The 25,373-nt window shown below is 49.4% G+C and overlaps 1 protein-coding gene across 1 annotated transcript in view; it reads right to left on the bottom strand.

Moving 5' to 3' along the window:
* Nucleotides 1-962: 962 nt before the first annotated feature.
* The window catches only part of LOC132809102 (5-aminolevulinate synthase, erythroid-specific, mitochondrial-like), a 91,291-nt gene continuing 66,880 nt past the window's right edge, over nt 963-25,373 (bottom strand). Inside the window, exons 8-11 of the mRNA XM_060822504.1 lie at nt 18,967-19,131; nt 10,121-10,389; nt 8,443-8,605; nt 963-4,209 (exon numbers count right to left, since the gene is read on the bottom strand). Of these exons, the coding sequence (XP_060678487.1) occupies nt 4,046-4,209; nt 8,443-8,605; nt 10,121-10,389; nt 18,967-19,131 (761 nt within the window). The 3' untranslated portion in view covers nt 963-4,045. The remainder of the gene's footprint in view (nt 4,210-8,442; nt 8,606-10,120; nt 10,390-18,966; nt 19,132-25,373) is intronic.

Genomic DNA, 25,373 nt, shown 5'->3' with positions numbered 1-25,373 from the left:
TGAGAGAGCTGGGCTCTGAGGGAGCTGGGCTCTGAGGGAGCTGGGCTCTGAGGGAGCTGGGGTCTGAGGGAGCTGGGCACTGAGGGAGCTGGAATCTGAGAGAGCTGTGCTCTGAGGAAGCTGGACGCTGAGGGAGCTGGACGCTGAGGGAGCCGGACTCTGAGGGAGCTGGACTCTGTGGGAATCAGGGAGTTACCGTGTGTAAGTAAAGTGTGTTTTGGTGTGGTATGAGCATGAGTTCTATCAGCTCCAACGTTTCTCATTTGAATTTCGGTTAAATCAGCCCCTGGGTTTTAGAATCATAGTCATAGAGACGTACAGCACGGAAACAGGCCATTCGGCCCAACATGGTATCCCAACCCAATCTAGCCCCACCTGCCAGCACCCGGCCCATCCCCCTCCTAGTCATATACCCATCCAAATGCCCTTTAAATGTTGCAATTGTACCAGACCCTTTGTGCTACTGGTGGTACCATTCAGACGAAAGAAAGTGAGGACTGCAGATGCTGGAGATCAGAGCTGAAACATGTGTTGCTGGAAAAGCTCAGCAGGTCAGGCAGCATCCAAGGAGCTAGGAGAATCGACGTGTCGGGTATAAGCCCTTCTAATGCCCGAAACGTCGATTCTCCTGCTCCTTGGATGCTGCCTGACCTGCTGCGCTTTTCCAGTGTTGTTCAGAGAGACTATAATGTGCCTGTAGAGGGACCTCTGTCCAGGGCAGATATAGCATTGCAAGTAAACGCTCCTTGCACATTGTCCCCATCAAACATTCCCAGGACGGGGACAGCGTTCGGGATGGACTGGAGCTCTCTCTCATTGTCCCTGATGTGCGTTTTGTCCTGAAATGTGTTTTGCTGGTGGGATAGCACTTCTGTGGAGTATTCTACCTTCCGTCGACCCCTCATCTCTGACATTGTTCATCTGGCTTATGGTGACCATGGAAAAAAAGGACAGCTTCAGTATTAAGAGGATGAACTTTTAATATTATTCTTAGGCTGGTGTGTAATTACACTGTATTATTTTATTGTGCTGAGGATTATGGAGTCACTTCAGCAATTTGCTTTACTCAAGTGAAACGTTTCTCCTTAGTTGATTGAGAAAATAAATCCAGTCTGTTTTTGTATAGATTGCCTGGTTCCTATATGATGATCCAAAGACACTTGATCTATTTGTCATTTTGTGTTGTTTTAGCCTGGAGAGCGGAGGCCAAGTGTAGTCCTCAGGCGATAAATCAATGCAGGGGCATTATTTAATCAGTCAGCAAGTACACATAAAGAAGCAGAAAGTTCCGGAATGACTGAGCAGACCTCGCAGCCTCTGTGTGGGAGCATTTCAGAACGCCGCACCTTTGAGTTCCGACCGCTGTATGAGAGTTGGGCGAAAGGTTGTAGCTCAGGTGGTCGGATTGCTCACCACGCGAGGTAACATCATCAGTGAGCCTCCAGCGAATGTAATGCAATTGGGAAGACCTGGTTTATTTGGTAAGCTGAGTGCTAGAGTTGATTGGGTTTCTGGAAGGAGGTTCGCTCGCTGAGTTGGAAGGTTCATTTCCAGACGTTTCGTCACCCTACTAGGTAGCATCTTCAGTGGGCCACCCGGGTGAAGCACTGCTGACGATTCCTGCTTTCTGTTGATATTTTTGGGCCGGTGATGTCATTTCCGGTGGCGACGCCATTTCCGGTGGCGATGTCATTTCCTGTGGTGATGCCATTTCCTGTTCTTTTTCGAAAGGGGGTGGTAGATGGGGTCTAACTGGGTGAGTTTGTTGATGGAATTCCGGTCGGAACGCTATGCTTCTAGGAACTACGCAGAGCAGAGTATACAGTGTATTCAAAAAGGGGTACCCAATGAACACAGCCCGCCGATTTCTCAGCAACAAACCCAAACAAGCAGACAGAATACGTCCAGAAACCCCTGCCACCCACCCTACATCAAAGACACCTTGGAAATGACTGCCAGACGACTCACGGTAGCCCACCAACACACTAAAACAGCAGCTAATGAACTTGGAAGACCCAATACAGACACAAGACAAATTAACGTCATTTACAAAATGCCGTGCAAGGACCAGAACAAATACAACATTGGACAAACAGGCTGAAAACTAGCCACCAGGATACATGAACACCAACTCGCCACAAAACGACATGACCCTCCCTCACTAGTATCCTTACATACAGCTAAGGAAGGACACCCACTTTGGCTGGGAGATCCCATCTAATTAGACCCCTGAGACAAAGAACAGGAAATGACATCGCCGCAGGAAATGACCTCACCAACCCAAACTCATGAATAGAAAGCAGGAATCGGCAGCAGTGGAGGCCCACTGAAGATGTTACCGGGTCGGGTGACGAAACGTCTGAAAACGAACCTTCCAACTCAATGAGCAAACCTACGTCCCGAACCTCCACCTGAGCTACAAGTCTTCTCAAAACTCACTTGGTTGGATTGAGTTAACTTTGGAGAAATCCTGGCCGAGAAGTGCTCACGTTGGCAGGGTCGGAGAGGAGCAGCAGAAAGAATTCATGATCCGTTGGCATAAAATATTCACCTTGATAAACGTGCTGTTGTAGGGGTAGATCAGTGAGTGAGATTTGGAGTTACAGCAAAGCTTTGTGAAGAGATTGGGGATTGCAGAGGGCTCATGTGAGGGCTGGAGGGTACATCCGAGTTGAAGAGGGCGGTGCTGGAAAAGCACAGCCGGTCAGGCAGCATCCGAGGAGCAGGAGAATCAACATTTCGGGCAGAAGACCTTCATCAGGAGTGAAGGCCTCTATTTGGATAGAAATAGTGTGGAAAGGTATGGGAGAAACGCAGATTGACACTAGGGAGTGATACTCATTTGAAGACGTGCTACAGGCATGATGGGAACACCTTCCTCCTGAGTCGGAACAATGCTGGAACATATCAGAGAGCGACCATGAAGGGAACAGAGTACATCAGAGGGGAATGTGAAATGTCAGAGTGTTACAGTGAGGGGTGTGGGGTATATCAGCGTGTTACAGTGAGGGGTGTGGGGTATATCAGGGTGTTACAGTGAGGGGTGTGGGGTATATCAGTGTGTTACAGTGAGGGGTGTGGGTTATATCAGTATGTTACAGTGAGGGGTGTGGGGTATATCAGTGTGTGACAGTGAGGGGTGTGGGGTATATCAGTGTGTTACAGTGAGGGGTGTGGGTTATATCAGTATGTTACAGTGAGGGGTGTGGGGTATATCAGTGTGTGACAGTGAGGGGTGTGGGGTATATCAGCGTGTTACAGTGAGGGGTGTGGTGTATATCAGTGTGTGACAGTAAGGGGTGTGGGGTATATCAGGTTGTGACAGTGAGGGGTGTGGGATATATCACTGTGTTACAGTGAGGGGTGTGGGGTATATCAGTGTGTTACAGTGAGGGGTGTGGAGTATATCAGTGTGTTACAGTGAGGGGTGCGGGGTATATCAGTGTGTTACAGTGAGGGGTGTGGGGTATATCAGTGTGTTACAGTGAGGGGTGTGGGGTATATCAGTGTGTTACAGTGAGGGGTGTGGGATATATCAGTGTGTTACAGTGAGGGGTGTGGGGGATATCAGGGTGTTACAGTGAGGGGTGTGGGGTATATCAGTGTGTTACAGTGAGGGGTGTGGGGTATATCAGTGTGTTACAGTGAGGGGTGTGGGATATATCAGGGTGTTACAGTGAGGGGTGTGGGGTATATCAGTGTGTTACAGTGAGGGGTGTGGGGTATATCAGTGTGTTACAGTGAGGGGTGTGGGATATATCAGTGTGTTACAGTGAGGGGTGTGGGGGATATCAGGGTGTTACAGTGAGGGGTGTGGGGTATATCAGTGTGTTACAGTGAGGGGTGTGGGGTATATCAGTGTGTTACAGTGAGGGGTGTGGGATATATCAGGGTGTTACAGAGAAAATCGAAGGTTTGCAAGACAATGTTATGAGTGAGGGGTTTATGAGTATGTCATTGAGGTGTGTCGATAGTTACTCATCCTATCCTTGTCATGTCATTGTGTCAGGGTGGGTCCCTGAGTTGAACTCCCTGAGCTGTCATCTCAGGCGCATGCGGTGACGTACTGCCCCTCCATCTTGCCGAAGTAAGAACGCTCCCATTCGCTCATCAGCTCGAAATGCAGGGGCCGTTGGCAGTAGCTGCAGGTTGGTGAGGTCACCGACAGGATGGGAAGCCCCATCTCCTTCCACACGTCAACCAGGCAGTCTGGAAAACAAAAGCGTATTTCATGAGGAATGGCAAGAGGAACTGGCACTACTATTAATAAGAGCGTAAGAGCTGGGAGCGGGAGTAGGCTATTCGGCCCTTCCAGCTGCTGCTCCGCCATTCAATGAGATCATGGCTGACTTTTCCGTGACTCTGGCTCCACTTACCACCGACCTCTCAGCCCAACCTCCATTCCCTTTATTGTTCACAAAAACGTGTCTATCTTAGTTTTGAAAACATTTACTGAGGCAGCCTCAACTACTTCACTGGGCAGGGCATTCGCAACACAGTGGGTGGCACGGCGGTTAGCACTGCTGCCTCACAGCGCCTGAGACCCGGGTTCGATTCCCGCCTCAGGCGACTGACTGACTGTGTGGAGTTTGCACGTTCTCCCCGTGTCTGCGTGGGTTTCCTCCGGGTGCTCCGGTTTCCTCCCACAGCCCAAAGATGTGCGGGTCAGGTGAATTGGCCGTGCTAAATTGCCCGTAGTGTTAGGTAAGGGGTATGGGTGGGTTGCGCTTCGGCGGGTCGGTGTGGACTTGTTGGGCCGAAGGGCCTGTTTCCACACTGTAAGTAATCTAATCCTTCTCAAGTTAGGAGTCCAACATTGCACGCAGTACTCCAGATGTGGCCTCCCCTGTACAGCTGCAGCATAACCTCCCTGCTTTTAAACTCAATCCTTTTAGCAATGAAGGACAAAACTCTAAATGTTATACCTGCGATTCTTGCACAGGGACACCCAGGTCCCTCTGCCCGGCAGCAATGTGCCAGTTTCTTACCATTCAAGTAATGGTCCCACCAAAATGGATGACTTCACGTTTAGTAACGTTGTCTTCCATCCTCCCAGACCTTTCGCCCACTCCCTGAAAGTATCTACGTTCCTCTGCAAAAGCTTCACGGTTCTCTGCACGCTTTCCTCGGCCACTCACCTTCGAGTCATTTGATGGTCCCTAACTCCAAATCCTCGGTGTAAACTGTGAATCATTGCGGTCCCAACGCTGATCCCCGAGGCACATCAGAATGGCACCAGAATTTATCCCCACCCTTTGCTTCCTGTTGGTCAACCAATCCTCTATCCATGCCAATCTTTTACCCTATAATGCCATGCATCCTTATCTCATGCAGCAGTCTCTTTTGCAGCACCTTACCAAAGGCCTTTTGGAGATCTAGGTACACCCCATCTACTGGGTCCCCATTGCCACTGTGTTCCTAATGTCTCCCTAAAATTCCAACGGATGAGTTAAACATGACCTGAGTGAACCCATGCTGCGTCTGCCCAACTTCCAGCTAAATGCCTTGCTATTCCTTCCTCGATAACAGACTCAAGCATCTTCCCCACTACAGAAGTGGTGTATAATTCCCCACCTTTTGCCTACTGCCATTTTTCAACACATTTGCTGTTTTCCAACCTGCTGGGACTGCTCCAGCGAGTTTTGGAAAATTACAGCAAGTGCACTTGCCATTTCTCCATCCATCTCTTTCAGTCCCCTGGGAATGCATTCCGTCAGGACCAGGAGACTTGTCTATCCTTAGCTCCATTAGCTTGCCCAACATTCCCTCTTCCGTGATAATAGTTGTTTCCAGGTCCTCACCTACCCTTTGTCAATTGCTGGCGTGTTACTCATGTCCTCCGCTGGGAAGATCAACCCAAAATATCTATTCAATGCCTCAGCCAATTCATCATATATCCCGAGGCCGAATGATCCTTTTCATCCGTGAAATCAGTAAACGTTACAAGAGGATCTGATCGAGGGACTCAAAATTAAGAGGGACTTTTCCGTTAGTATTTGAGGACGGACTTTTTCCACTAGTTGCGAGTCATTAACTGGAGGGCTTCATTCTTCAGTTGGGTCACACAGAGAATGAGGGCAAAGGTTGTGGTAACATTATTTGATGATTGCTTTAATGTACAATGACTGACCAGGAATGGCAGCATTGATGGAATCCAGGATAGATTTAAGGAAATGGAGGAATATTTCAAATAAATATTGGGATGGTACGATGGTTAGCACTACTGCCTCGCAGCACCAGGGGCCCAGCTTCAATTCTAGTCTTGGGCGACTGTCTATGTATTTGCATGTTCTCCACCGCATCTCCTCCACTTCCTGCTCCTCCGCCCTTGAGCCCCGCCCCTCCAACCGCCACCAGGACAGAACCCCACTGGTCCTCACCTACCACCCCACCAACCTCCATATACGTCGTATCATCCTTCGTCATTTCCGCCACCTCCAAACAGACCCCACCACCAGGGATATATTTCCCTCCCCTCCCCTATCAGCTTTCCGCAAAGACCACTCCCTTCGTGACTCCCTCATCAGGTCCATACCCGTCCACCAACCCAACCTCCACTCCCGACACCTTCCCCTGCAAGAAATGCAAAACGTGCGCCCACACCTCCCCCCTCACTTCCCTCCAAGGACCCAAGGGATCCTTCCATATCCGTCACAAATTCACCTGCACCTCCACACACATCAGTTACTGCATCCGCTGCACCCGATGTGGCCTCCTCTGTATTGGGGAGACAGGCCGCCTACTTGTGGAACATTTCAGAGAACACCTCTGGGACACCTGGACCAACCAACCCAACCAACCCAACCACCCAGTGGCTCAACACTTCAACTCTCCCTCCCACTCCACCAAGGACATGCAGGTCCTTGGACTCCTCCATCGCCAGATCATATCAATACGGTTGGAGGAAGAGCGCCTCATCTTCCGCCTGGGCACCCTCCAACCACAAGGGATGAACTCAGATTTCTCCAGCTTCCTCATTTCCCCTCCCCCCACCTTATCTCAGTCCCAACCCTCGGACTCAGCACCGCCTTCTTGACCTGTAATCTTCTTCCTGACCTCTCCGGCCCCCACACCCTCTCCGGCCTATCACCCTCACCTGGACCTCCTTCCACCTACCGCATTCCCAACGCCCCTCCCCCAAGTCCCTGCTCCCTACCTTTTATCTTAGCCTGCTTGGCACACCTTCCTCATTCCTGAAGAAGGGCGCGTGCCCGGAACGTCGATTCTCCTGCTCCTTGGATGCTGCCTGACCTGCTGCGCTTTTCCAGCAACACATGTCTTCAGCTCATGCTAAATTGCCCGCAGTGTTAGGTGCGTTAGTCAGAGGGAAATGAGTCTGGGTGGGCTACTCTTTGGAGGACCAAAGGGGCTGTTTTCCCACACTGTAAGGGGAATCTAATATAATCAAAAAAAAATAAGAACTTGCATTTCTGCAGCTCTGTCCACAGTCTTTGGACTTGCCAAAGCGTTTTGTCGTGAATTCAACACTTTTGCAACACAGTGACTGCCATCGTTGGCAATCCATGTATGTCCAGCGATGGTTTACAAAGAGGATCTGACAATCAACTAACATATCTTCATTTTTACCCTGGTGACGTTGGTTGAGAGAAGAATGTTTAGCCCTGGGAAGCTGTCTGCTTTTATTCCAGCATTGCGGTATCTTTCATGTTTCGTTAACAAACAGGCCGGCCCCCCTCGTTCTCCAAACACCTCAGACTCCTGTCGGTGTACCCTGAAGTATCAGCAATAGATTACAAGCTGATTTTGCTACTGGTAATGTCAATCAGTATATCACCCTTTTCATTTTGACAGATGACGCAACGTTACAGAGTCGTGTTGACGGAGGACTGTCAAACATCTCATACTGGCTTTTTTAAAAAAAGATTAGATTACTTACAGTGTGGAAACAGGCCCTTCGGCCCAACAAGTCCACACTGACCCACCGAAGCGCAACCCACCCATACCCCTACATTTACTCCTTTACCTAAAAAAACAGACAATTTTAGCACCTGACCTGCACATCTTTGTGACTGTGGGAGGAAACCCACGCAGACACGGGGAGAACGTGCAAACTCCACACACAGTCAGTCGCCTGAGGCGGGAATCGAACCCAGGTCTCTGGCGCTGTGAGGCAGCAGGGCTAACCACCGTGCCGCCCATATTTGTAACACCCTGGGTGTGAGGGAATGCTCCCTCAATACCCATTCTGGCTATTCCTATACATGCGTCAATACGCGGCCAAGAACTGCGAACCAATGTTAACCAGCAACGCTAGTGGAAAGTGGACAGGAACAGAAGATCCCAAAGACAATTCCCGACCAGGGCTCACGACCGCCAACTTGCGTGCCACCCACTGACCACCCCTCTGAAACCAGCACCCTGTCAGACACCACGGCGTGTCGCTGGGGCTCCCCGGCTCACCTCAGTTCCACCGCTACTCACCCACAAACCGGTCCATCATCTCAGGTTCGTGACGCGGGGACGGAGCAAGTCGCAGGAGCTCCTCTCCACGGGGGACGGTCGGGTAGTTAATAGCCTGCAGGTAGATATCGTGCTGATGCATCATGATGTTGCAGATCTCGGAGTTCTTCTCAGCATCGCACACCTTCAGTGGGACGGGAGGGAGAAGGAGCAGACATTTAAACCTGGTTAGCTATCCCGCTCTCTGACCTTATCCTTCCAAAATATGACCCAGCCATTACCCACAATTCCTGACCATCTTTTCGGTTGCCTGAAATCGATTTTTTTTGTTGTTGTTGCCCCCTGACCGTTTCCTCCTCGCTGCCATCTGGGAATATTGTTCTCGCTCTAACTCATTCTGTGCAATTTTCCTCTTAACGTTCTGAGACATTTCATTTAGGAGGTTGAACAGTCCTTCCATGTCAAATCCTTCCTGTATTTTTTTTTGGCCTGGGATTCTCCTGCCACAGGGATTCTCCTGCCACAATCCTGCCAGATTGGCGCTGTACTCCATGTGCAGCCTAACCATGATGCTGATATTAATATAGGAAGTAATAAAGTTTGGGAAAAGATTTGTAGCTCGGGTGCTCGTTGTTGTGGTTCTGTTCGCCGAGCTGGGAGTTTGTGTTGCAGACGTTTCGTCCCCTGTCTGGGTGACATCCTCAGTGCTTGGGAGCCTCCTGTGAAGCGCTTCTGTGATGTTTCCTCTGGCATTTATAGTGGTTTGTCTCTGCCGCTTCTGGTTGTCAGTTGCTATCCGCTGCAGTGGCCGGTATATAGGGTCCAGGTCGATGAGTTTGCTGATTGAATCAGTGGGTGAGTGCCATGCCTCTAGGAATTCCCTGGCTGTTCTCTGTTTGGCTTGTCCTATAATACTAGTGGGTAAAAAATGAGGTCTGCAGATGCTGGAGATCACAGCTGAAAATGTGTTGCTGGTTAAAGCACAGCAGGTTAGGCAGCATCCAAGGAATAGGAAATTCGACATTTCGGGCATAAGCCCTTCATCAGGAATCATTCCTGATGAAGGGCTTATGCCCGAAACATCGAATTTCCTATTCCTTGGATGCTGCCTAACCTGCTGTGCTTTAACCAGCAACACATTTTCAGCTATAATACTAGTGTTGTCCCAGTCGAACTCATGTTGCTTGTCACCTGCATTTGTGTGGCTACTAAGGATAGCTGGTCGTGTCGTTTCGTGGCTAGTTGGTGTTCGTGGATGCGGGTTGTTAGCTGTCTTCCTGTTTGTCCTATGTAGTGTTTTGTGCAGTCCTTGCATGGGATTTTGTACACTACGTTGGTTTTGCTCATGCTGGGTATCGTTCTGGTGAGTTGTTGTCTGAGAGTGGCTGTTGGTTTGTGTGCTGTTATGAGTCCTAGTGGTCGCAGCAGTCTGACTGTCAGTTCGGGAATGCTCCTGATGTCTGGGAGTGTGGCTATCCTTTGGGTTACGGCATGTCCTCGTTCCGTTGTGTACAAAGTTAAAAAGAATCACACAACGCCAGGTTATAGTCCAACGGGTTTAATTGGAAACACTAGCTTCCTGGTGAAGGGGCAGCACTCCGAAAGCTAGTGCTTCCAATTAAACCTGTTGGACTATAACCTGGTGTTGTGCCCAGCATCAGTGATGAGGTGGGGGCTGTCCAAGGTCCTGATCACTTACCCGGATGGGGATAATGTGGCTGGGACAGTTGATGACCGGCAGCCCCGCGTTCATCAGCAACTGGCGCATGTACTTGACATTGTGCTGGTGGGAGCGACGCAACGCCCGGCCTTCCTCACTCTTTAAGACCCGCACAGACTCCAAGGCGCCCGCTAGCACCATCGGAGGCAGCGCCGTGGTGAAAATGAAACCGGCCGCGTAGGAGCGGATGGTATCGATGAGGGAGGCTGTGCTGGCGATGTAGCCACCCACGCAGCCAAAGGCTTTACCTGGAAAAGGGGAGAGAAAAAGGAACATTTAACTTTCAATTTCAGCCCTGTGTCAGACAATTGCACACCCACCAACTGAGAATTCCAGCTTCCATATCCATATAGTTCGTCCAGATCCCAATTTTCCCTTCTCAGTCACTGTATGCCACTTCTGATATATCCTTTTAGCTATGTTGTTGGGGGAATTGATCACCAGTTGCCAGACTTAGCCATGAAGAGAGACTGGGTGTTATTATCTTTAGAGCAGAGAACGCTGAGGAGGGACCTGATTGAGATACATGAAGTTCTGAGAGACATGGACAGGATAAATAGGGAGAGACCTTTCCTCTTAGTATAGGGGTCATCAACCGGGGGGCACGGTTTTAAGCAAGGGGCTTGGATGAGAGGGGAAAGATTTAGAGGTGACAACTTATTCACGCAGAGGGCGATGCGTGTATGGAAACAGGCCCTTCAGCCCAACAAGTCCACACCGACCCTCTGAAGAGCAACCCACCCAGACCCATTCCCCTACACCTAACACTATGGGCAATTTAGCCTGGCCAATCCACCCTAACCTGCATATCCGTGGTCACTACGGGGACAATTTAGCACGGCCAATCCACCCTAACCTGTACATCCCTGGGCACTACGGGGCTAATTTAGCACGGCTGATCCACCCTAACCTGCACATCCCTGGGCACTACGGGGACAATTTATCACGGCCAATCCACCCTAACCTGCACATCCCTGGGCACTACGGGGACAATTTAGCACGGCCGATCCCACCCGAACCTGCACATCCCTGGGCACTACGGGGACAATTTAGCACGGCCGATCCCACCCTAACCTGCACATCCCTGGGCACTACGGGGACAATTTAGCACGGCCAATCCACCCGAACCTGCACATCCCTGGGCACTACGGGGACAATTTAGCACGGCCAATCCCACCCTAACCTGCACATCCCTGGGCACTACGGGGACAATTTAGCACGGCCAATCCCACCCTAACCTGCACATCCCTGGGCACTACGGGGACAATTATTTTTGGATTGTGGGAGGAAACCGGAGCAAACCCGGGGAGAATATGTAAACTCCACACAGACGGTTGCCTGAGGTGGGAATTGAACCCGGGTCTCTGGCGCTGTGAGGCAGCAGTGCTAACTCACTGTGCCACTGTGGTGGAGGTTGGTACAACCTTTGAAAGGCAGTCAGATGTGTATGTGAACAGGAAGGGTTTAGCGTGAATATGGGCGAAATACTGGCAAATGGGACGAGATTAATTTAGGATATCAGGTCAGCATGGACCGAAGGGTCTGTGTCTGTGCTGTACATCTGTATGGCTCTAAGCGATTTGAGAAAAATGTTTTTTTTTCACACAGAGGGTTATGGATATGTGGCACTCTGCCTGAAAAGCTGCTACAGGCAGGAACCCTCAAGGTATTTACACACCATTTGGATGCCAGTTTTAAATGCCATAGCGGGCAAGGGTTTGAGTCAAATGCTGACAGTGGGCTTGGAACAGATCGACGTTTGACGACCAGAGCTGAAGGAGAAAGTGAGGGGCTGCCGATGCTGGAGGTCAGAGTCGAGAGGGTGGTGCACAGCGGGGTCAGGCAGCTGCTCCTGCCCCTCGGACGCTGCCTGAGCTGCTGTGCTTTTCCAGCGCCCACCCTCTTGACAATGTGCTGAAAGGGTGTCTTACCCGTCCCCTGACATCGCGGTGGCAAATGAGAAGGGGGTCTTGATAATGAGCACCGATGATCGACTGGGCCACATTTCAGGCCAGGCTGCTCGTGTTCCCAAGCAATCTGGAGGAACTCAGCAGACCGGGCAGCGTCGGTTGAGAGAAGACAGAGTTAATGTATCAAGTCAAATAACCCTTCGTTATCACTTCAAAGCTGCTTGCGTTCCTTCCTTGGTATCAAAATGGCAGGCACAGAGAGGGACAGACCCAGGAGTCCTCTACCATTCTAAGTCAGAGGTCGCGAGCTGATTGCAATGAGGAGTATAGACACACCTTCTCTGCTGACTCAAATCACTGAAGCCCCCCCACCCTGGGTCAGTGTCTTCAAGATCATGCCCAGAATTGGCCACAGCACTGCCATGCAGTGTTTTGACAAGTTTCACCCAACCTTGTACTCTGTGCCTCTACACAGAAAGCCGAGGAATCCTTTTTAGCAGCATCGTCAACTCAAAGGGTTGCGTACGTATCTCCAAGACCTCACCACTCCTGTGCCCTCTTTAGGGTTTGAGGATCAACTGTTTAACTTTCCTGTGCTGGGCTTGTGAACATTTCTGTATTCTGCTCTGTATACCAAGTGCAGAGGGGAAAGGAGTGAGGAAAGAAGTGGAGTTGTCATAGCATAGTCCACTGGAAACAGTATGACACACTCCCCCTTGCACCATCTCCCCCCTGCACTCCCCCACTACACCAATTTATTCACTAGTACCTATTTACCACAGAGGAGAAAGGGAGGACTGCAGAGGCTGGAGGTCAGAGCTGAAAACGTGTTGCTGGAAAAGCGCAGCAGGTCAGGCAGCATCCAAGGAGCAGGAGAATCGACGTTTCGGGCATGAGCCCTTCTCCTGCTCCTCGGATGCTGCCTGACCTGCTGCGCTTTTCCAGCAACACATTTTCAGCCCATTTACCACAGAAAACGTTTTTTTCAAAGCCTTGCGCCAATGGCATCTTAAGACATTAAATCCCCGGAGGTTTTGTTTTGTGAGTAAGGTTTTTGTATACAGTAATTTGAAAATTCATCTTTGCAACATCAAACGTACTATACCATGAGTTCTTAATGTTACTGCATCAAAAACACAGTCTAATTATTTCAATGTGATCAATGAGCAAATCTGTACTAGTTTCCCATGTTTTCTAGGTGCTGATTAATTTTGCTACTGATTTTTATATTTAGACATTACTGCAGTCAGGCTAATTAGCCTATAGTTGCCTGCGTCCTGCAATCCTCCCAATCTCCGGGCATCACTTCCATTTCGAAGGAGCGTTAGCTTTACAGTTTGCTCTCTCAGGAAGTCTCGACTGCATCCCATCTGGGGTGAGGAGCTGTTTATCGCTATGAAGCTTGTCACGTTCCCTCAGCTAGCCATTGGATACAATGGCAGGGAACAGAGAGCGATGGTGGGGTGTTGTCCAAATAACACTGGAACATCTCTGCATTCACCTCACAGCTCACCCTTCCACCCAGCTTTGTGCCATCAGTTACATTCAGTTACTTTGTCTAAGACGAGAGCGTGGCGCTGGAAAAGCGCTGCGGGTCAGGCAGCATCCGAGGAGCAGGAGAATCGACGTTTCGGGCATGAGCCCTTCTTCAGAATTTCCTGACGAAGCCTTTCCTGAAGAAGGGCTCATGCCCGAAACGTCGATTCTCCTGCTCCTCGGATGCTGCCTGACCCGCAGTGCTTTTCCAGCGCCACACTCTCGACTCTGGACGGGCACGGTGGCACGGTGGTTAGCACTGCTGCCTCACAGCGCCAGAGACCCGGGTTCGATTCCCACCTCAGGGTGACTGACTGTGTGGAGTTTGCACATTCTCCCCGTGTCTGCGTGGGTTTCCTCCGGGTGCTCCGGTTTTCCTCCCACAGTCCAAAGATGTGCAGGTTTGGTGAATTGGCCATGCTAAATTGCCCGTAGTGTTAGGTGTAGAGGTATGGGTGGGTTGCGCTTCGGCGGGTCGGTGTGGACTTGTTGGGCCGAAGGGCCTGTTTCCACACTGTAAGTAATCTAAATCGAAACTATCTGATCTCCAGCATCTGTCGTCTTTACTTTCTCCTACATCATCAACATATATTGTGAATAGCTGGGGTCCTAATACCAATCCCTGTCATACACCACGAATCACTGCCTGGCATTCAGAAAAAGACTCATTTATTCCTACTCTTTGCTTCCTATCTGTTAAGTTTTCTATCCATCTCAATCCACTCGCCCCATCTCGTGCGCTCTTTAAGTTGGCACATTAATCTCGGTGAAAACCTTTAGAAAGTCCAAATAGACCACAATGACTGGCTGTCCTGATCAACTTTATGCGATACATCCTCAACGAATTCCAGTAGATTTGTCAAACCTTCTAGGAGAAAGGGAGGACTGCAGATGCTGGAGATCGGAGCTGAAAATGTGTTGCTGGAAAAGCGCAGCAGGTCAGGCAGCATCCAAGGAGCAGGAGAATCGACCTCCCCCAAGTCCCTCCTCCCTATCTTTTACCTTAGCCTGCTTGGTTACACTCTCCTCATTCCTGAAGAAGGGCTCATGCCCGAAACGTCGATTCTCCTGCTCTTCGGCTGCTGCCTGACCTGCTGCGCTTTTCCAGCAACATATTTTCAGCTTTCCTGGTGTAAATCCACGCTGATTGTGTTTATTTCTGCCATTTTTCCAAAGTGCTCTGCTCTCACCTCCTTGACAGTAGACTCTAACATCTTCCCCAATTCTAACTTCAGACTCACCGGACTGGAATTTGTCGTTGTCTTTCTATCTCTCTCTCTCCTTTTAAACAAGGGTTTGCAATAGCTACCCTCCAACCTGCAGCAACCCTGGAAGACAGCCAATGCATGCACAATTTCCAGGCCAGATCCACCAGTACATCGGGTAAATGGACAAGGTCTTTTCCCTGGGGTGGGGGAGTACAGAACTAGAGGGCATGGGTTTAGAGTGAGAGGGGAAAGATATAAAAGAGACCCAAGGGGCAACGTTTTCACACAGAGGGTGAATGGAATGAGCTGCCAGAGGATGTGGTGGAGGCTGGTACAATGACAACATTTAAGAGGCATTTGGATGGGTATATGAATAGGAAGGGTTTAGAGGGATATGGGATGGGTGCTGGCAGGTGGGACTAGATTGGGTTGGGATATCTGGTCGGCATGGAGGGGTCTGTTTCCGTGCTGGACATCTCTATGACTCTTGGACATACATTATTCGGCCCTGAAGACCTTATCAGCCTTTAATCCCATCAATTTCTCCAAGACCGTTTCTCTACTAAGACTGATTTGGTTCAGTTCCTCCCTCCCCATAATTTCTGGCACGTCCTTTGCAAAGACAAGTGAAGGGTGAATTTAGAAATTTATGAATTTTGAAAATCTTGGCTAAACTTGTCTTCACCACAGGCTAGGACATTACATTCTACATCTTAATCATTCGTAGCGAAAACGTTTCTTGTCATAGGTTTTGGTTCTTTAATCAAGTTTATTTTCCGTCTGTGACCTCGCATTCTTAATCTTTTCCTGAACGAGAATCCTTTCCCTCTATCCAGACCTTTGAGGATTTGGATAGTCTGATGAAGGGTCTCAGTTTCCTTTTACCCAAAGAAAGCAATCTTAAATTCTCCAATCTGACTCTACCACAGAAATTCTTCATCCCCGGAACCATTTCCCTAAAATACTTTCGAGTCCCTGGAACCCCCTCCCCGACGACGTTATGGATATCGTGGTCAAAAACAACGCCGGCAAATTCCGGAAACCAGATTCTGGATTAGAGTGGGGCTGGAAGAGTTCAGGCAGCATCCGACGAGCAGCGAAATCGACGTTTCGGGCAAAATCAGGAATAAAGGGCCAACACTATGGATATACCTACATCATAGCTCTTTGAAAGTTGCCACTCAGGTGGACAGAGCTTGTAAGAAGGCCTATGGTGTATTAGCGTTCATTAGCAGAGGGATTGAATTCAAGAGTTGTGAAGTGATGTTGCAGCTGTACAGGACTTTGGTTAGGCCACATTTGGAGGACTGTGTGCAGTTCTGGTCGCCTCACTTTAGGAAAGATGTGGAAGCTCTGGAGAGGGTGCAGAGGAGATTTACCAGGATGTTGCCTGGAATGGAGAATAGGTCGTACGAGGACAGGTTGAGAGTTCTCGGCCTTTTCTCATTGGAACGGCGAAGGGTGAGGGGTGACTTGATAGAGGTTTATAAGATGATCAGAGGAATAGCTAGAGTAGACAGTCAGAGACTTTTTCCCCGGGTACAACAGAGTGTTACAAGGGGACATAAATTTAAGGTGAAGGGTGGAAGGTATAGGGGAGATGTCAGGGGTGGGTTCTTTACCCAGAGAGTGGTGGGGGCATGGAATGCGTTGCCCGTGGCAGTGGTAGAGTCAGAATCATTGACGACCTTTAAGCGGCAATTGGATAGGTACATGGATGGGTGCTTAATCTAGGATAGATGTTCGGCACAACATCGTGGGCCGAAGGGCCTGTTCTGTGCTGTATTGTTCTATGTTCTATATGTTCTATAAAAAAACGCGTGCAATTTGACTTTCGAAAACGTGATGTCCTCTGCCACACTGTCCTACCACCATCAATAACTTATGTAGCTATCTACCCAAGTTTCCCTTCCCTTACAACTACTTTAGAATTTTATCTTTTTAGTTATATTCTTCAGGGGGTTGGTTAGCTCAGTTGGCTGGATGGCTAGCTTGAGCTGAAACTGTGTTGCCGGAAAAGCGCAGCAGGTCAGGCAGCTTCCGGGGAACAGGAGATTCGACGTTTCGGGCATCAGCCCCTCTTCTGGAATAAAAAGGGCTGATGCCATCAACGTCGAATTTCCTGGTTCCCTGGAACATCCTCCATCCCCCATCACGGAGGACTCAAAGCCCTCCGCTTCTTCCTTTCCCGCTGTGTACCCTTCCACTGACGCCCTCCTTCGACTGACTGAACTGGTCCTCACCCTGAACAACGTCTCTTTCCAATCCTCCCGCTCCCTCCAAACCAAAGGAGTTGCCATGGACACCCACATGGGCCCCAGCTATGCCTGTCTCTTCGTAGGGTATGTCCATCAGGTTAACGACCAATCTCAATAGCAATGAGGATTATGATGACTTTAGTTTTACTTCTATCTATGTTCCTCTTGCCAAAATGACTCATTTGCAGAGTTATTTTCCTTCTGTCATTACCTATCCTATTGCAAAATAATGGAATTCCTCCATGATCACATCTCTAATTGCTCTTGGAATTTCCTGCTATTCCGTCTCTTTCCCACTATGGCGGCCATCACCAGTTGGAGGCCATTCAGCCCCATCTTCATAGAATCCCGACAGTGTGGTCACAGGCCATTCGGCCCAACGAGTCGTCACCGACCCTGTGAAGAGTAACCCACCCAGAGTCATTCCCCTACCCTTTTACTCTACGTTTACCCACACCAAACCGATGCCTAGAGGAGAAACACCTCATATTCTGCCTTGGGCCCCTACAGCCTCAAGGGATAAATGTGAATTTCAACAGTTTCCTCATTCCCCCTCCCAGTCCGAAGGCTCCAACTCGCTATTACCCTCCGGACCCGTTCAGCGCTGCTCCATCTGACCTGTCACCTTCTCCCACTTATCGTTTTCCCAGCTACCTCCCCTCAACCCCCAATCCCAACCCCCAAGCCTTATTCCTGATGAAGGACTTCTGCCCGAAATGTCGATTCTCCTGCTCCTCGGACGCTACCTGACCCTGCTGTGCTTTTCCAGCGCCACACCCTCGACTCTGAGACTCCAGTCATTTGCAATCCTCCCTTTCTCCAGGTAATGGATGCGCCTAACCGGCACGTCCCCGAACGCAATGGGCGATTTAGCACGGCCTATTCACCTAACCTGCACATCTTTGTGATGCTGTGGGTGCAAACTCCCACACAGACAGTCACCCGAGACGGGAATCGAACCCAGGTTCCCCCGGCGCTGTGAGGCAGCAGTGCTAACCACTGAGCCACCGTGATTCTGTGTCACGAGGTCAGGAAGAAATCCAATCAGCTCCTGCTGCAGCCTGTCAATCAGAGATGGATGGAGGCCATTCGGTTATTCCCGTGGAACAAAGGGAGGCCATTCTGCCCCTCTAGCCTGTGTAATGGACGGGGCAAGAAATAGATTGTGAGAGACTGAGTTTGTGCTGTAACGGCAGCCATCCCCAGCAGTGGATTAGCTCTTGTATTATTTCATAATTTTAATAAGTAGAATCTGCCTTTGAACACGAAAGTATGCGATTTCTTCCCAGTTTTATAGAGATGTACAGCACGGAAACAGACCCTTCGGCCCAACCCGTCCGTGCCGGCCAGATATCGGCAGATGTGGGCGGCACGGTGGCACGGTGGTTAGCACTGCTGCCTCACAGCGCCTGAGACCCGGGTTCAATTCCCGACTCAGGCGACTGACTGTGTGGAGTTTGCACGTTCTCCCCGTGTCTGCGTGGGTTTCCTCCGGGTGCTCCGGTTTCCTCCCACAGTCCAAAGATGTGCAGGTCAGGGTGGATTGGCCGTGCTAAATTGCCCGTAGTGTTAGGTAAGGGGTAAATGTAGGGGTATGGGTGAGTGGCGGGTCGGTGTGGACTTGTAGGGCCGAAGGGCCTGTTTCCACACTGTAGGTAATCTAATCTAATCTAATATCCCAACCCCATCTGCTGCCAAGTCTCCCAACTTTATTTCCTTGTTTGTCAAGTTCCCAGTTCTCTCCTGATTTTAAGCCAGGGCGACTTTAATGTTGCTATATCCTTGTTCCAAAGTGCCAGCGCAATAGTCTAAAGTATGTCTAAGTAGATTTGCCGCTTTAGTTGCTTTATATTTTTTCCTGAAAACACAAGCCTCAAGCAATAGGGCTGGGCGCGGCTGTGACGCTGACTCACCAAGTGTTCCTGATATGATGTCTATTTTGTGCATGACGCCGTCCTGCTCTCCAATCCCAGCTCCGTGAGCTCCATACAGGCCGACTGCATGCACCTCATCGACAAAAGTGATGCCTCCGTATTTGTGAGTGACATCGCACAGTTCCTCCAGAGGACAGATGCCACCTGGGTCACAGGGAAACGGACAGTTTAATAATTGGCACACGATAAGCGACATGTGGACCGATCCTTAACCAGGTACAGCGTGGGTGACCTCACCTTGTGGCAATGGTATTCCTGTCCCAATTACAGGTGGTTGGAGCATGATGTTAATAATGGCAAAGTTATCCATTTCGGTCAGGAATAACTGTACAAAGGACTATTATTTGAACATTAAGAAACTGCAGCACACTGCTGTTCAGAGTGCGTTAACCTTATGCATGAATTCAGGAGCATTTCCGAACTGACAGCCAGACTACTGCGACCACTCAGACTCATAACAGCACACAAACCAACAGCCACTCTCAGACAACAACTCACCAGGACGAAGGACTCGATACCCAGCATGAGCAAAACCAACGTGGTGTACAAAATCCCATGCAAGGACTGCACAAAACACTACATAGGACAAACAGGAAGACAGCTAACGACCCGCATCCATGAACACCAACTAGCCACGAAACGACACGACCAGCTATCCTTAGTAGCCACACACGCAGATGACAAGCAACGTGAATTCGACTGGGACAACACTACTATTATAGGACAAGCCAAACAGAGAACAGCCAGGGAATTCCTAGAGGCATGGCACTCATCCACTGATTCTATCAACAAATACATCGACCTGGACCCAATATACGGCCACTGCAGCGGACAGCAACTGACAACCGGAAGCGGCAGAGACAAACCACCACAAATGCCGGAGGAAAGATCACAGAAGTGCTTCACAGGAGGCTCCCAAGCGCTGAGGATGTCACCTAGACAGGGGACGAAACGTCTGCCACACAAACTCCCAGCTCGGCGAACAGAACCACCACAACGTATGCATGAATCACAGAAAGTTGGTCTGCAGGAGCAACAGGTCATGAGGAAAGCAAATGGAATTTTGTCCTCCATTGCTAAAGGGAGTGAGTTGTAAAGCTGAGAGGTTATGTTGCAGCTGTATAGAGTGCTGGTGGGGTCACCCCCGGAGCACTGTGCGCCGGTTTTGGTCTCCTTACTTGAGAAGGAATAGAACATAGAACGTAGAAAAGTACAGGTCCTTAGGCCTACGATGTTTAAGCCTAATGTAAAATATAATAACTTAACCTTCACCCCCCCCCCTCTACTCACTGCTCTCCATGCGGCTGTCCAGCAGTTGTTTATATGTCCCTAATGACTCTGGAAGGGGGGGTGAAGAGAACATTCACTGGGTTGGTAGACGGGGGTTGGTTTAGGACGAGAGACAGAGTAAACTGGGATTATATTCATTGGCGTTGAGAAAAATGAGGGGGGATCTTATAGAAACATACAAAGTTATGAAAGCAGTAGGTAAGATGGAAGTAGAGAGGATGTTTCCACTGGTGAGTGAAACTAGGACAAGACCATAAGACTTGGGATGGAAGTAAGGCCATTTGGCCTATCGAGTGCACTCCACCATTCAATCATGGCTGATGGGCATTTCAACTCCACTTACCAGCAATCTCCCCGTAGCCCTTAATTCCTCGAGACACCAAGAATCTATCAATCTCTGCCTTGAAGACATTTAGCGTCCTGGCCTCCACTGCACTCTGCGGCAATGAATCCCACAGGTCCACCACCCTCTAGCTGAGGAAATGTCTCCGCATTTCTGTTCTGAATTGACCCCCACTAATTTTAAGGCTGTGTCCGCGGGTCCTAGTCTCCTCGCCTAACGGAAACAATTTCCTAGCCTCCACCCTTTCCAAGCCATGTATTATCTTGTAAGTTTCTATTAAGTCTCCCCTTAATCTTCTAAACCCCAATGAATACAATCCCAGGATCCTCAGCCGTTCCTCGTATGTTAGACCAACCTTTCCAGGGATCATCTGTGTGAATCTCCGCTGGACACGTTCCAGTGCCAGTATGTCCTTCCTGAGGTGTGGGGACCAGAACTGGACACGGTGCTCCAAATGGGGCCTAACCAGAGCTTTATAGAGTCTCAGTAGCACAACGGTGCTTTTATATTCCAACCCTCTTCAGATAAGAGTGCATTGCCTCAAAATGAGAGGGAGTGGATTTTGGACTGAATGGTGGAGAAGACTCAAAGGGCCCGATGAACTACTGCCGCTCCGAGTTCTTACATTCTCGTGTTCTTAAGCACACAGTGAATGACCCGAAACAGGAGTAAGTCATCATTCATGCTCGAAGTATGTTATCTTTTCTTCAGTGTCTTTCAGTCAAAGTTCTGGAATTTCTTTCCAAGAGCACAGTGGGCCGATCTACACATGGATTGCAATGGTTTAAAAAGACAGGTCTCAACGGCAACTTGAGAACGGCCAATTAATGCCAGGCTAGCCAGCGATGCACGCGTCTCATTAGTGAATTTTAGAAAAAGGGGGGACGTTGTGTAGTTGCACAGTTATTGAACCTTGCCAAGAACCAACAGTAAATACACTTTGAGTGACTCGTACCATGAATGACAGTAGCTCCACACAATGACACAGTTCAATGGCCCTTACCAGGACTAAACAGTGACTTTACACAGCTACACTGCAAGGGACCATGATTGTGAATGAAGAGTGGCTTTATAGGCACATAGTGTGGTGCCTGTGGTGGCACAGTGGTTAGTTCTGCTGCCTCATGGCGCCAGGGACCCAGGTTCGATTCCAGCCTTGGGCGACTGTCAGTGTGGGTTTCCTCTGGGTACCATCCAAAGATACGCAGGCCAGGATGATTGGCCTTGCTAAATTGCACCTAATGTTAGGTACGTTAGACAGAGAGAGAGGGGGTGGGTTGCTCTTCGGAGGGTTGGTGTAGACTTGTTGGGCCCAATGGCCTGTTTCCACACTGTAGGGCGAATCGCAAACAAAAAATTGCTGTCGCAAAAACCAAACTGGTGATTCTGTGCAGTTCCACCGCGAGTCACATGGTATCAGGGATGAGCTGGCGAGGGGGATTCCCAACTGGCTTACTCGTCGGAGACAGAGGGAAGCAGGGGAAGGACGCTTTTCAGGAAGAGAGGCTAGTGACTAGTGGTGTTCCGCACGGGTCAGTGCTGGGAATTCTGCTATTTATGGTCTGCAGAAACGATTTCGAGGAAAACCTGGCTGATCTAATTCATAAATTTACGGACACTACAAAGATTGGTGGAGTGGTGGATCGTCAGAGGATACAGCAGGATATGGATCAGTCAGAGGCATGGGCAGCAAGATGACAGATGGAGTTTAATAGAACATAGAACATGGAACATAGCAAAATACAGCGCAGGACAGGCCCTTTGGCCCTCGGTCTAAGCCCACCTAACCTACACTAGCCCACTTTCCTCCATATGCCTATCCAATGCCCCTTTAAATGCCCATAAAGAGGGAGAGCCCACCACTGCTACTGGCAGGGCATGAACTCACGACTCGCTGAGTAAAGAATCTACCCCTAACATCTGTCCTATACCTACCACCCCTTAATTTAAAGCTATGCCCCCTCGTAATAGCTGACCCCATACGTGGAAAAAGGTTCTCATGGTCAACCCTATCTAAACCCCTAATCATCTTGTACACCTCGATCAAATCTCCCCTAAACCTTCTTTTCTCCAATGAAAACAGCCCCAAGTGCCTCAGCCTTTCCTCATACGATCTTCCTACCATACCAGGCAACATCCTGGTAAACCTCCTCTGCACCCGTTCCAGTGCCTCCACATCCTTCCTATAGTATGGCAACCAAAACTGCACACAATACTCCAGATGCGGCCGCACCAGAGTCTTATACAACTGCAACATGACCTCAGGACTCCGGAACTCAATTCCTCTACCAATAAAAGCCAGTACACCATATGCCTTCTTCACAGCACTATTTACCTGGGTGGCAACTTTCAGAGATCTGTGTACATGGACACCAAGATCCCTCTGCTCATCCACACTACCAAGTGTCCGACCATTAGCCCAGTACTCCATCTTCTTGTTGCTCTTACCAAAGTGAATCATTTCACACTTACCTACATTGAACTCCATTTGCCACCTTTCAGCCCAGCTCTGCAGCTTATCTATATCCCGCTGTAACCTGCCACATCCTTCCTCACTGTCAACAACTCCACCGACTTTCGTATCATCCGCAAACTTGCTCACCCTACCTTCCAGCCCCTCCTCCAGGGTCATTTATAAAAATGACAGCCAGCAATGGTCCCAAAACAGATCCTTGCGGAACACCGCTAGTAATCTGAAGAAATGTGAGGTGATGCATTTTGGAAGGTCAAGTACAGATGGAAATTATACAGCGAATGGCAGAATCCTTGGGAATATTGATATGTGGAGGGATCTGGTTGGGGCAGGTCTACAGGTCACTGGAGGTGGTAGTATAGGCAGCGAAAAAGGTCTATGACATGCTGGTCTTCATCGGAAGGTGTTAGGATAGACAGGTTATGCTGCAGCCTTATGGGACATTAGTTAGGCCACACTTGGAATATTGCGTACAGTTCTGATCACCACGCTACTATAAAGACGTGGATGCTTTGGAGAGGGGACAGAATAGGTTCGCCAGGATGTTGCCTGGTACAGGGGATTTTAAGAATGATGAAAGGTTGGGGCAAAAATAGAAACTGCTGGAAAAATTTTGCACGTCTGGCAGCGTCTGTGGAGAGAATCAGAGCTAACGTGTCCGGTCGAATGACCCTTCCTCAAAACTCAACCCGTCAACCCTGATTCATAGAACATAGAACAATACAGCACAGAACAGGCCCTTCAGCCCACGATGTTGTGCCGAACATCTATCCTAGATTAAGCACCCATCCATGTACCTATCTAATTGCCGCTTAAAGATCGCCAATGATTCTGACTCTACCACTCCCACGGGCAGCGCATTCCATGCCCTCACCACTCTCTGGGTAAAGAACCCACCCCTGACATCTCCCCTATACCTTCCACCCTTCACCTTAAATTTATGTCCCCTTGTAACACTCTGTTGTACCCGGGGAAAAAGTCTCTGACTGTCTACTCTATCTATTCCTCTGATCATCTTAAAAACCTCTATCAAGTCACCCCTCATCCTTCGCCGTTCCAACGAGAAAAGGCCGAGAACTCTCAACCTGTCCCCGTACGACCTATTCTCCATTCCAGGCAACATCCTGGTAAATCTCCTCTGCACCCTCTCCAAAGCTTCCACATCTTTCCTAAAGTGAGGCGACCAGAACTGCACACAGTCCTCCAAATGTGGCCCTACCAAGGTCCTGCAACATCACCTCACGACTCTTGAATTCGATCCCTCTGCTAATGAACGATTCTTTCCAAAGATGTTGAGTTTTTCCAGCAGTTTCTACGCTCGTCTCTAATTCCCAGCAGTTCCTTAGGTGTTTTTGTTAGGATAGACTGGGTTGGATTTCACTGGAATGTGTGAGGCTGAGGGGGCGAACTGATCGAAGTTTACAAAATTGTGCATGGCATGGGTGGAGTGGAAAGTCTACGACATTTTCCCCAGGCTGGAGATGATAATTCCTAGGGGACATGGGTTCTCGGAAGGGGGGGTGGAAGTTTAAAAGGGTTGAGTGCCTGGAACACACTACCAGAAGAGGTGGTGAAGGCAGACACAATAGCAGCCTTCAAGAAGCACCTGCATGGGAGGGCAAAATGGGTTAGCATAGGCTTGGAGGGCCGAAGGGTTTGCTGTATGGTTCTTTGCGTGAGTCTTTACCACATAAAAGCTGTGTATCATTAGGCGGTAAGTGACCATCACGTTTCTGACTAAACCAAACCGCCCTGTGAAAGTGAGACATGGCTGAAGAAACTCAGCAGTTTGGCAGCTTCCGTAGAGAGAAAGCAGACTTAAGGTTTTCAAGTCCAGCGACCCTTCTTCATCGCACTGACTCTACACCCTCCACCTTCAGATTTGTCCAGAGTTCCAGATACAGAGGAACCTCGGTTTTCCGAATACCGATTATCTGAATTGCAGATTTTCTGAAGAAGATCTCAAGGTCCCAATAGAAACACTGCATCAAAGAGGTGTTTCGAACACTGATCACAATGATTAAAAGTGAACACGGCTTCCTGAAATGCTGCCGAGAACAGTCCTGGGCATCGATGGGTGCCCAAGCACCACGTCCAAATGACTGAGAGCCTGCACTCTCTCTCTCCCCCTACACTTTCCCTAAGGTTCTACACAGGGGTGTACCCTAAACCCCCCTTCCCCAGATATTCTCTCCAACGTGTGTGTGTGTGTGAATGTATGTGTACATGTTTGTTTGTGTGTGTGTGTGAATGTATGTGTACATGTGTGTTTGTGTGTGT

This window comes from Hemiscyllium ocellatum, unplaced genomic scaffold (assembly GCF_020745735.1).
Source record: "Hemiscyllium ocellatum isolate sHemOce1 unplaced genomic scaffold, sHemOce1.pat.X.cur. R1, whole genome shotgun sequence".
NCBI classification, from domain to species: domain Eukaryota; kingdom Metazoa; phylum Chordata; class Chondrichthyes; order Orectolobiformes; family Hemiscylliidae; genus Hemiscyllium; species Hemiscyllium ocellatum.
The sequence above is the reverse complement of the archived record's forward strand: the minus strand, read 5'-3'. Positions and strand labels throughout refer to the sequence as shown.